At 38.8% G+C, this 12081-nt stretch overlaps 2 protein-coding genes across 3 annotated transcripts in view; both read left to right on the top strand.

The window, feature by feature from the left end:
- Window positions 1-744: 744 nt before the first annotated feature.
- sp5a (Sp5 transcription factor a) lies at window positions 745-3284 on the top strand. The gene is made up of 2 exons (XM_084123469.1): window positions 745-937; window positions 1841-3284. Exons 1-2 carry the CDS (start codon window positions 887-889, stop codon window positions 2897-2899), a joined length of 1110 nt encoding a protein of 369 aa, XP_083979595.1. The 5' UTR covers window positions 745-886; the 3' UTR covers window positions 2900-3284.
- Window positions 3285-10096: 6812 nt separating this feature from the next.
- gad1a (glutamate decarboxylase 1a) overlaps window positions 10097-12081 on the top strand; it is a 75519-nt gene continuing 73534 nt past the window's right edge. For both annotated transcript variants that reach the window (XR_014607562.1, XM_084123058.1), the window contains exons 1-2: window positions 10097-10358; window positions 11553-11688. Coding sequence is in view for 1 of the 2 variants with exons in the window: in XM_084123058.1 (XP_083979184.1) it covers window positions 11598-11688 (91 nt within the window). In the remaining variant the exon portion in view is untranslated. The remainder of the gene's footprint in view (window positions 10359-11552; window positions 11689-12081) is intronic.

Below are 12081 nucleotides of genomic sequence, written 5' to 3'. Positions count from 1 at the left end.
AGTTGATAGTGAGAATTTGACCCTAATCTTAAGTGTGAGCAAACTGCATTTTCTCACATGCAGGACAACTTGCAATTTCTAATTGTTAAATCACTAGATTTGAACAATTCTATTTTGAAAGACACCACTGCAAACTTATCTAAGCTACATTGTGGGAATAATAACTGACTGATATGGCTTGTTCACTGTGATTTTTGGAGTCAAACTCATTGTAAGTGTAACTAATTTAGCCATTAGTCGTAAATTAAATGTTAAACTATGTGTGAACTTTATACTGAGTCAAATGGTTCCTTCCTCTTGAAGTTATCTCATAAGCCCGCGTGAGATCTCTGGAGATAACACACAGTCGCATAGTCGCACAACAAATCCTTAATTACAGAAAGGGGGATCGGGTGACTCCGGCATCCAATAGCGGGGGTCTCCAGGCGGCGAGGGGGTCTTTGATCAAGAAAATCCAATTATTTGTGTATATACATTTCCCACATAGTGATTACTTCATTAATTGTCCCGCCTTTATCCCCACCCGTCCCATCCCCCACTAATAATCAGCCCTTTTATCCAGACCAACAAACACACCATAGGAGCTTTGTGTGGATTCAGAGGATTTGCTTCCCCCTCTCAAAGAGCCGCTCTTCTTTGATGATTGGGCAGCGGCGAACTTCAAAGTCATAAATCTCACTCCTGACTGGCTGGCGGCCCACCAAAGTCCTTATCAAATCCAAAGAAGTGATCCTTCACTCCCTCAGATAGTCCAGGGATAGCTGGAGGAGAGGACGCGACGCCACCGCGCACAACACGCACTGCACGCTCAAGTCTTTTTTATTTTGAACAACTGAATTTGGCTGCTTTAAATCGAGAAGCTTGAGGAACTCGAGGAAGTGTTGCCATGGCAGCTGTGGCTGTGCTGAGGAACGACACACTACAGGCATTTCTGCAGGTTCGTCAAAACTTTCAGATATTGTTGAAAATGTCGTTCGTAAAGCTTTCTGTCGCTCGCGGAGAAACGAAGCTTATTCGACTTATTTGAGTGTCTCTGAACTACGCAAACTACTGCTGACAACGAGATGTTTTATTCCGAGAACTATTATTCAAACGGTTTCAGATTGATCGTTAAGCAAACGTGTGCACATTAGAATTATGAGAATGCATTTTCCATGAATTTGATTAGTTAACGTTAATCCTTTGTATAATTTCATTAAATAGTTTTCAGTTCGATTTAACAGTTCTTACTGTAAAAGTTCTTACTTTACAGAACTTAGTTCGATTTTAATCATCTCTAAATTCAGTGGTACAAAAAGTGCAATAAACTTGCTACTGTTTAACGCTTTCATTTCGAATGCAATTAAACTTCAATTTATTGATTTTTTTTATTTTATTTTTTTTAGTGTATATAAAATCGTCTTTTTTTTAATCGTAGCCTATAATAACTGACTACTATGGCATGTTCACTGTGATGTTTGGAGCAAAGCCAACAAGTCAAACTCATTGTAAGTGTAACTAATTTTGCCATTAATCGTAAATTTAATGCTAAACCACGTGTGAACTTTATACAGAGTCAAATGGTTACTTGAAATCGATTCTAAACATATTTCACCAATGGAGCTAAAGTTATGCAAATTGAAATTAAATGTCTGTCCATAATACTTTCATTGGTTCCTTTTGAAGTTGTATCTGCATATTGCTTCAATTCCTTCATAAACCCTGTGAAATAAAGTACATTTGCATGAGAATTTTGTAGGAATCATTGAGCAAAATGTGTGCAAATCTTTCCCCCAAAAGTGTTTTTTTCTTACCATGTGTCATGTGTAAATATTTAACATGGCTCTTTCTCACGATCCAGGATCGCACTCCAAACTCCTCACCGGAAAACAGCAAACACTCTCCTCTGGCACTTTTAGCGGCGACGTGTAACCGGATCGGTCATCATCACGGATCCGCCCACACGGACTTTATTCAAGTTCCCTACGACACGACCCTCGGGTCGCCGTCACGGATTTTCCACCCGTGGAGTAACGAGGCGAATCCCCAATCCACGCTTTCCGGCAATACCTCCTTTGGACTATCCTCCAAATCTCACCTGCAGGGCTCCTACGCCTCCCACCATGAGCTCCCGTTAACCCCTCCGGCCGATCCCACGTATCCATATGATTTCTCTCCGGTTAAGATGCTGCCGTGTTCAATGCAGTCGTTACAGTCGAGCTGTCCGCCGACCTACGTTCCCGCCGTCAGCTACGCGGCGCCGGCCCCCATCCCACCCTCCATCCCCGGTTTCGTCCCGGGACACTCGGGCCTGGTCCACCAGCAGCCGAGACAGCTCTCTCCAAACCCGGGCGAGGATATACCGTGGTGGAGCCTTCAGCAGGGAAACCACGTCAGCCACCCGTCGCCCCTCGGTCCCCACCGCTTCCCAATCCAGAGGGGTTTGGTGTTGGGACACACGGACTTTGCGCAGTACCAGACCCAGATCGCAGCCCTCCTCCACACCAAATCCCCCTTGGCCACGGCCCGGCGCTGCCGGAGATGCCGGTGTCCCAACTGTCAGTCGTCCAGCTCCAGCGACGAGCCCGGGAAGAAGAAGCAGCACATCTGTCACATCCCCGGATGCGGGAAAGTATACGGGAAAACGTCCCACCTGAAGGCGCACCTGCGCTGGCACTCGGGAGAGAGACCCTTCGTGTGTAACTGGCTCTTCTGCGGGAAGAGCTTCACCAGATCGGACGAGTTACAGAGGCACCTGAGGACTCACACGGGGGAAAAACGCTTCGTGTGTCCGGACTGCTGCAAGAGGTTCATGAGGAGCGACCATTTGGCCAAACACGTGAAGACGCACCAGAACAAGAAGAGCAAAAGTCACGAAAAGACTGATTACGTGAAAAGAGAAGACCTGAGACCTGTGTAGTTGACCCGGATGAACGTAGACTAGTGCAATACAATCTTCAGGATCCTAAATGAAGCGAAAAACTTTATTTTTTCATTCAAAAGGTTCACGAGACTTACTTTTTCTTGGACTTGTAAATATAATTTTCAAGTCGTTCCTAAAGGAACCCTGGATGATGTGTCCCGTCCCTGAGCTACTCGAAACATTAACAAGTTTTAACTTGTGTTAAGATCTCTGTCTTCGGTGGAAGATTTCTTTATCCTGTAAATATATTGATAGCTTTTGTTGAATGAAAGTGTCAGTTTTTCGCTCCTTGTGGGGTGTTTTAGCATGCTATTAAAAACCATCTGTCAAACTTCCAAAATTATTGTGTGAAAATAAAGACAATGACTTGTACATGCCATCGAAACATAAGACGGCGAGGTGGAGTTGTTATTAAAAGTGCATAGGTTTATTTTTTGAAGAGGAAAAATGCGAGTTAAATGGATGTCAAAGTTTTATAGCGTGTGAGTGTGTATGAAACGCCTGACAGAGAAACGGTGAAACTCTGTTGAGCGTCTGTGATTGAGGATCGAGCACTGTGAGATTTATCAGTTATTAGGAGACGTAGAGTTCGAAGGACGGCATTATGATTTTAAGTTAGCAAAAATGACAATAAAGCAAACATTAACTGACGTCAGCTGTATTTTTCTGTTTTTCATGTCACGCGTGAGCATTTTGCAGATGCTGTCAGTGTTTGATATGTAAAATACACAAACAACCCCTCCAGCTATCAAAGAAACGCTCTTCAAGTGTTTCGCGCTGCATCCAAATCTCAGAATCGCATCAATGAAAAACGTACGTGACGAACTGTGTGGCAGATGTGTTACTGTCATGTCATCTAAAGTTCATTTAATACCATCTATGGTATTAATGATAAAATAGAATATCATTTCTGTGCTCCATCTAGATACAGCATATTCAGATGCACTGCAATAGCAGATCTAAGTTCAGTGCAGATTTTGATGCGCTCACACACACTGATATCAAATCAAGTCCATTTTAACCTCAATCTCAATGCGTTTTGATTTTGGTTTCTGGCAGTTAACTCTAAATATAAGGAGAATGATGGTAATAATTAATTATATGTCTGAATTGTACTGGCAGTTTTGCATGGAGAAAGACATAGTTGCACAGAAAGCCCACAACCTTTTGAAAAAAAAAGTAAACATTTGGTCATTAATGAGGTTATCTTTCATGCCTTGACAAAACGTTTCACACATGACAACATCTAAAAGCAGCATAAGTCAGATTGGAATATATGAAGGAAGCGTTTATTAATGATATTTGGAAGGGGCTTTTTGGCACGCTTCTCCAGCAACAGCGCCTCCGTTGGTAAAATCCTGGCACAGATCACTAAACGCTTGTCTAATGTTTGCCCATACTTGTGTTTAGAGGATCTAGCTATAACTCAAATGTTTTCAACAGTATAGTTGTCTCTTCAGATATAAGTGCAAATACAGCAACACCTTAACTAGTGTCAGGATGCTTTAATGATTTCAATTGCAAATTGTTACAGTTCTGCATAAATTGTAAAAGGTTTTAATATCCCACTCATTTTTGTTTATTAAACGCACTATAAAATCAAATTTTATTTGGATTCATAAAACCACTTTCTCATTGAGGACACACACTGGTTATTGGTGAAGATTGTGTTTGTAATGTTTCATCAAATGTGTTTCTGTATTCTGAGGGGTGACATTTTTATTATTATTATTATGTTTTCTCTGAAAACCACTCCATGAAAGCCATAATTCTAGTTTCCAAACTCACAGTACTTATAAAAAGTGTTTTAATGCATTTTGTTTCTATGTAATCAGAGAAATCTTGTGTCTGTGCCGGTTTAGTTAAACATAATCATTTTCTGGATCTTCATTCATAAGCATGATTGAGCTAAATCTTTTATAACCACATTCTAAATTATTTAAAGAAGAAAAGCCCTATTTTTTTATTTTTTTTATTTACCTTATAAATATATTGATTTAACAAATATCTTTAAACTTTTTTGTTGAAACAGTTATTTTACACTGAATTATATGATACACAAAATTATATAATCAACAAGTTATGACAACATGTGTTTTTACATTGCTCTAACTCATCAAAATAAGTTAAGCAATTTTCAACTTATGTTATACATTTTTTTTTTAAGTCAGTTTAATGTATTTTAAGTTGAAATGACTTAATCATCCAAGTTGATTGTACTTAAAAATTTAAGGCAGCAACTTTTTTTGTACTTCTATTATAATGAATACTGATTGTAAATATAATTTATTATTGTTGTTGTACATGCAAAACAAGAGGACAAATGATTCAGACGTTCTTACTTGTCTCTTCACATTCATGCTTGTAGCAAGTACTTTCCTTCCAGAGTGACACACAGAAATACATGTTCAGTAAGTTTGGCCTTAAAGGAATAGTTCACCCAAAAATGAAAATTCGGTTCAATTTAACATGTGCTTGTTTACTTTAGAGTATTAAATGTGGGAAATGAACAGAACAGAATGGAAGAATATGGGTAACCAGACAGTTGATGGACCCATTGACTTCCATAGTTTTTTGTTTTTTTTCTCCATTGTATGGAAGTCAGTGGGTCCAACAATTGTTTAGTTACCCATATTCTTCAAAATATCTTCTTTTGTGTTCAGCAGAAGAAAGAAATTCATACAGGTTTGAAACAGGTGAGTCAGAATTTTCATTTCGGGGTGAACCATCCCTTGTAAACACCATGAGAAGCCTGTATTTGAAGAGTTCAGATGCTAAAGCCTCTAAGTGCCATCTGAAATTTTCTTCTAGAATGATCATTTTTATAAAGCTTATTTAAGTTAAGTAATTTCACTGAAATGACAATTAATAGGTCATTTGCATTACCATTTAAGTAAATTTATTGAACTTAAATATACGAGCTTGATAAAAATGATCATTCTAGAAGAAAATTTCAGATGGCACTTAGAGGCTTTTGCATCTGAACTCTTCATTTGGTTATAATGGTCAGTTAATCATGTCGTTACTAAATTCACACATTTCCAAGATGACACTTAAAAAACATAAGACAAAAGAAAGCAGAATTTATAATGGACCCTTTTCACAGACGGTGATGACGCATTTACACAGTTATCAACATTGCAAATCTAGTAAAGTATTATATATTTGCATTATTTTTTTTAATACACATGTATAACACTATATATTGTGTTGCATTACCTTGTCAGTAAACGACAGAAAAACTAATAATAATGTTTCTAATACAACAACTGAGGGAGTGATGACAAATTTGACATCTTTCTCTCTTCTGACCAACACAATCAATCTGTCTTTCGGAAAGTCGTGGAAACTTTTCTTTTGCAGCAAATAGAAATACAAAAAATATATATTTGCCGTCATCTCTTTTTCATTGCTTTAGAAGTTCACACAGCTTTGACGACTTCCGCTTCTGAGAACCCTGGAAATGTGAAACGGGTCCATGTGTTTCAACTGGTCTTCACAAAATAACATGTGAAGTGCTTTAGTGGATGTGTCAGTTTTGCTATAGAACGAGCAATAACTCAAATGATGGAAAGTGTCCCACTATGAAGTGGAAACCTGAAGGATCTGCACCCAGTGCTGTTTCAGGAGTAACATGTCTCCAGCAAACTGAGTTCCCACGGGGCAGAACTCAGAGATATGGTCAGGCTATCACAACAGCACATGTGTGTTTGCTGCAGGGAGTGTGTGTTTAAGCCTCAGCGTGACCTGATCTGAATGCCACACTCTGATCTTCCTTTGATGTGAGTCTGTTGAGAGTCTGGCAGAATCAGCCTTTTAGACACACATACTTAAGCATGCATACTTCAAATCTAACATGTGCTTGTTTATTTTAGAGTATTAAATGTGGGGGGGGAATAAATAAATAAAAGCATACACCCAGGCCTAGCTGAGCATCAAAGGTTGTTTGGGGTGTTTAAGAGCATCACTTATGTCTGGAGAACGGACTGGAGTGACACTTTGCATCAAGAGATGAATGCATTTCTACATCTAACTCAACGTCCCGTGCTTTTTCCTTTACTTTCTTTTTCTTTTCTTCAAAACAACACATTCTGTTAGGCACTGAGATACGAGATGCTGTGCTAGATTGTGACTTGACTGCCTAATTGCATTTCTAAAATGGTTACTACATATGAAATATTACATATAACATTTTTTCAAACATGTTATTAAGCTAATTGACTTAGCAGTATCCTTCCTCTAAAAGATAGCGTTTTTGTGCTTTAAAAAAGTAACAATCTGCTATAGGCAATGTGCAGTGCTATGAGAAAAATTAGTAATCTGTTCATTTAAAAAAAAAAGTGTAACTAGAGTTTGTCTGATAAATTAATAAACTTAATAAACTGCTATATTAGACTGAAACTGAAAAAAATAAAACAAGTTGCCTTTGGAAAGTACACAAGAAACCAACAAAATTATTAATGTAATACTTTTATATACACACACATATATATATATATATATATATGAAGAGTTCAGATGCAAAAGCCTCTAAGTGCCATCTGAAATTTTCTTCTAGAATGATCATTTTTATCAAGCTCGTATATTTAAGTTATTTCACTTAAATGACAATTAATAGGTAATTTGCATTGCCATTTAAGTGAAATTATTGAACTTAAATATACGAGCTTGATAAAAATGATAATTCTAGAAGAAAATTTCAGATGGCACTTTTGCTTTTGCATCTGAACTCTTCATATATATATATACAGACCCTTTCCAAAAAATTAGAATATCATGGAAAAGTTTATTTATTTCCATAATTCCATTCAAAACGTTAAACTTCCATAGATTATAGATTCAGGGCCCACAACTTAAACGATTTCAAGTATTTAGTTGTTTATTTCTACATAATTTGGGCTTCCAGCTCATAAAACCCACGAAAACAGGATTTCAAAAAATTTGAATATTACATGAAATCACACAGTAATTACACAGTGATACCATGGTCATTGAACCAGGTTTAGGTTCTTTTGGCAGTGTGGGCAGGTGCAAATCCTGCTGGAAAATGAAGGAAGCGTTGAGTGGACAGCACAGTGGACCAACACCAGCCGATGACATGGCTCCCCAAACCAACACAGACTGTGGAAACTTCACACTGGACTTCAAGCATCTTGGATTGTGTGCCTCTCCATTCTTCCTCCAGACTCTGGGACCTTGGTTTCCAAATGAGATGCAAAATTTGCTCTCATCAGAAAAGAGGACTTTGGTCCACTGTGCTTTATTAAATCCAGAGTCAACGCAGCCGTTTACCAGGACATTTCCAGAGCACTTCATGCTTCCTTCATTTTCCAGCAGGATTTGCACCTGCCCACACTGCCAAAAGAACCAAAACCTGGTTCAATGACCATGGTATCACTGTGTAATTACTGTGTGATTTCATGTAATATTCAAATTTTTTGAAATCCTGTTTTCGTGGGTTTTATGAGCTGGAAGCCCAAATTATGTAGAAATAAACAACTAAATACTTGAAATCCTTTAAGTTGTGGGCCCTGAATCTATAATCTATGGAAGTTTAACGTTTTGAATGGAATTATGGAAATAAATAAACTTCTAATTCTAATTCAAAAAATTCAAATTTTTTGGAAAGGGTCTGTATATATATATATATATGTGTGTGTGTGTGTGTGTGTGTGTGTGTGTGTGTGTGTGTGTGTGTGTGTGTGTGTGTGTGTGTGTGTGTGCGTGTGTGTGTGTCATAGAAATATATATTAAATATAAATATATATCACTGCAATAGCCTACATACACACACATACATATATAATTTGATTTTTAATGTATTTAATTTTTCAGTGGACATAACTGAACATTCTTTTTAGGCTATGAAATCTTTACACTGCCATTACTGCAGGGATTATCATTATCAGTAGTTTCCTGAAGCCTGTGAGCACTTGAGCACATTGAAAAAGAAAAAAAGTCTAAAGTAAAGAACACTCTTTATGCTATACAAACATAACTTAAAATATTTATTTTTTTATTTGTTTGATTGATTGGTGGTTTTTGCTTGATACATACTAAGTGTGTCTCAGGGTTTTTTAATATAAATGATGACATAACATTTGCATAGAAGAAAGCAGGTGCAAATGACGAATGAGCTTTGCGGACAGCTATTAATATACCAGCGCCATCTTGCGGCGACTTCTGGGACATTATCTCTCAGCAGCGATTATGATCCATTGGCCTACAGTTTCTCTCTCTCTCTCTCTCTCTCTCAAAATAACGTTTAATCACATCCATAGACCTGCAATATCAAAACAAACAACATTAAAAGTATTCGTCATTTTGTAATGACGCCAGTGTCTACATTCTACGGAAAAATGTTTGATAGCAAACACATAGTTACGCTGTTAAAATATAAGGTTTTAAAATGAATGTTTAAATATAAATTCCTTTGGACTACAGATACTGTAGAACCCGAAACTCCAGCCTGGCTTTCTGAGGAACCAGCCAGAGCTCGACGGAAAGTGATTCTTCATTGAAGAGGGTCCTCTGAGTTGAGGAACCAGTGAAGAAATGAATGTTGTGTTTTGTTGGAGTCTCTGTACAGATGTGTGCGACGAAGAGAAGGAGCTGTCCAGCTGCTGAAACCTGCACAAATACTCACATCAGTTTTATCCCTATACGCTCGATGCATTCCTGCGTGTCAAATCACATAAAGATAGGGAAAATAATGCTTAAGGAAATCTAATCAGGTTCCTTGGTGAAAAAATGTAAAACTGCATGCGTGAGCTACGAGTATGAACCACGAGAGTGTAACTCCAGTAATTGAACGCTTGCTGCCACCATGTGGAATCCTTCTTCAACATCAGTCTGAAAAACATTTCATTTGCCAACATCCAGGACTAAAACTTCTGAGACATGAGCTTGTCTTTTCAAGGTTAAGAGGACGGCTTGTCCCATAAACATATAAATCTCCGAGCTCAATGCTAAAGTAGCCTATGGATATTCATTATAAACAACCAGTTCAAAAACAGGTGCTGAAACACACATGACATTTAGTGTTCTGCAAACACTGTCGTCCTTGATCTTCCAAGGTCGTCATCCAAGAGTCCTCTGAACAGGAATAATGTGTTGTGTTGGGTTGTGTGTGGCTGTTGTGTTCAACTTGAAAAGTGTTTGTTCGTGACTTGCTTTCTCATTTAAGCGCAAAGTCCTGCGGGAACGCGTGCCAGACCTGTCGTAACGCGCATGCCGCGAGATGTGTTTCAGAGGCAGTCTGATGTTGTGCAGGTTCGAGGATTACCAGCCGTGCGTCTGCGCATAAACAGCAGCAGCGAGTCAAACACTGCCTCGGAAAGGTCATCGCGATCCTTCAGTGAGGGTTCAGCTGATTCTGGAGGACTGAGGCGCGAGCACATTTACTCGCGTGGAGGTTTTGGACACTGTTGCGATTCTCTCTAGATTCCTTCACCAGGTAAGCGGCTTCCTTCACTTTTTTCAAATGTTTCTGTTGATCATGTCAAGTAAAACCGTAAATGATCCATCTAACAGGTGCTTCACACAGTCATGCGTTAAGTAAATCTCAGTGCCTTCAATCGGTAAAACTGTGTATTATGTCTGGGGAGTTCTCTGGAAAAAAATATATTGCCTATATTTGAACCTAATAATGGCAATCTATATTGCATAAGGACATAAAATCAGATTTCTATTAATCTTCCAACAGTCATCAATTTCAATCATCCATTCGTCATCTGAATTGAGAAATCAATGTGCACCATTTCTTAATCAATACTTACGTGTTTGGGCTATTAATCATGACAATGTGTGATTCCTATTATTGGCATGATGATGAGCCAAATCCATTTCTGAGAAAGAAACTTGCAGAGCCCTGTTTCAGTTCACAGGGATTGTTTCAATGCAGACGTCTTGAACGGATCTGACATCTAGCCTACTGATCCACACTTCCAAATAAAGGGTTTTGCAGTGATTTTATAGAATAACCATTTTGGTTTCCCAAAATAACCTTTCAGTGAACTGTTCTTAAAAGAACCAAATCTAGAGAACCCCTTTCCACTATAAAGAACCTTTTGTGGAATGGAAAGGGTCCGTGGATGTTGATCACAGATTCCAATAAAGAACTTTTATTTTAGTTGCATTCTCAGTAAACAAACAAAACATAATTATCACGGGTTTGTTTGTTCTTGGCTAATCTGACTTATTTAGTGAAGTTATAGCTTAAAAAAAATAAAATAAAAATAATTAATTTAGGGCTCTGCAACCTGTGTGTGTAGACTGTTAGAAAAGAGGATTCATTCTTCAGGGTTCAATGATTTTAATAGTTTCATTTGAAATAATCCTTCATGCTGAAATGGGTCTTTGTTAAGGTTCTGTTCTAATGCACTTTACTTTTTCCAGGTCTCTATTTCCAGGAGAACTTCTGCTATTGTTACAATCTAAAGAACTTAAAGTGTTTGAAATGTCAAAGAAAACAATAAAGTGCCACAGACAGGCTATTTGAAACCAAAGATGTTTTCTTTTGGGCTATAAGATGTAAAATCTGCTTGAATGTAATAATGATATAAAGAAGCATTGCTTCTGCAGGTGTTGCTGCATTCCTCATGAATCTCCCCTATAGAGTCAGCTTGACTTGTGTTGTCTGCTGAAACAGGAGCAGTTTCTCTGGAAGTGATTGAGGACTTGAACACTTGTGGTGATGGCTGCGTCGGCACCCTCCTCTTCCTCCTCTTCCTCCTCTGGCGGCGATCCGGATCCCAACTCGACAGATTTACGGCCACCTTCCTCAAGTAGGTCCATCACCTTAAACCGCTATTTCACTCCGGCTATTTGCTTTGTGGCCAACGTCATTAATCTTGTCGGCGAGGCGGGAAAACAGCGCTATTCGCTACGCGTCAGGACCAACAAATCACCGCAGCATTGAGCGTCAGACAGGCAGTCAGACAGACAGGCAGATAGACAGACCGCAAGACAGTCAGACAGACAGACCGGCAGACAGACAGACAGACAGACAGACAGACAGACAGACAGACCGGCAGACAGACAGGCAGATAGACAGACCAGCAGACAGACAGACAGACAGACAGGCAGATGGACATACAGTCAGACAGACAGACCGGCAGACAGACAGACAGACAGACAGACAGACAGACCAGCAGACAGACAGACAGACAGACAGACAG

This window comes from Abramis brama, assembly GCF_963993115.1.
Source record: "Abramis brama genome assembly, chromosome: 8".
Taxonomy (NCBI): Eukaryota; Metazoa; Chordata; class Actinopteri; order Cypriniformes; family Leuciscidae; genus Abramis; species Abramis brama.
This window is presented reverse-complemented; position numbering and strand designations above follow the sequence as displayed.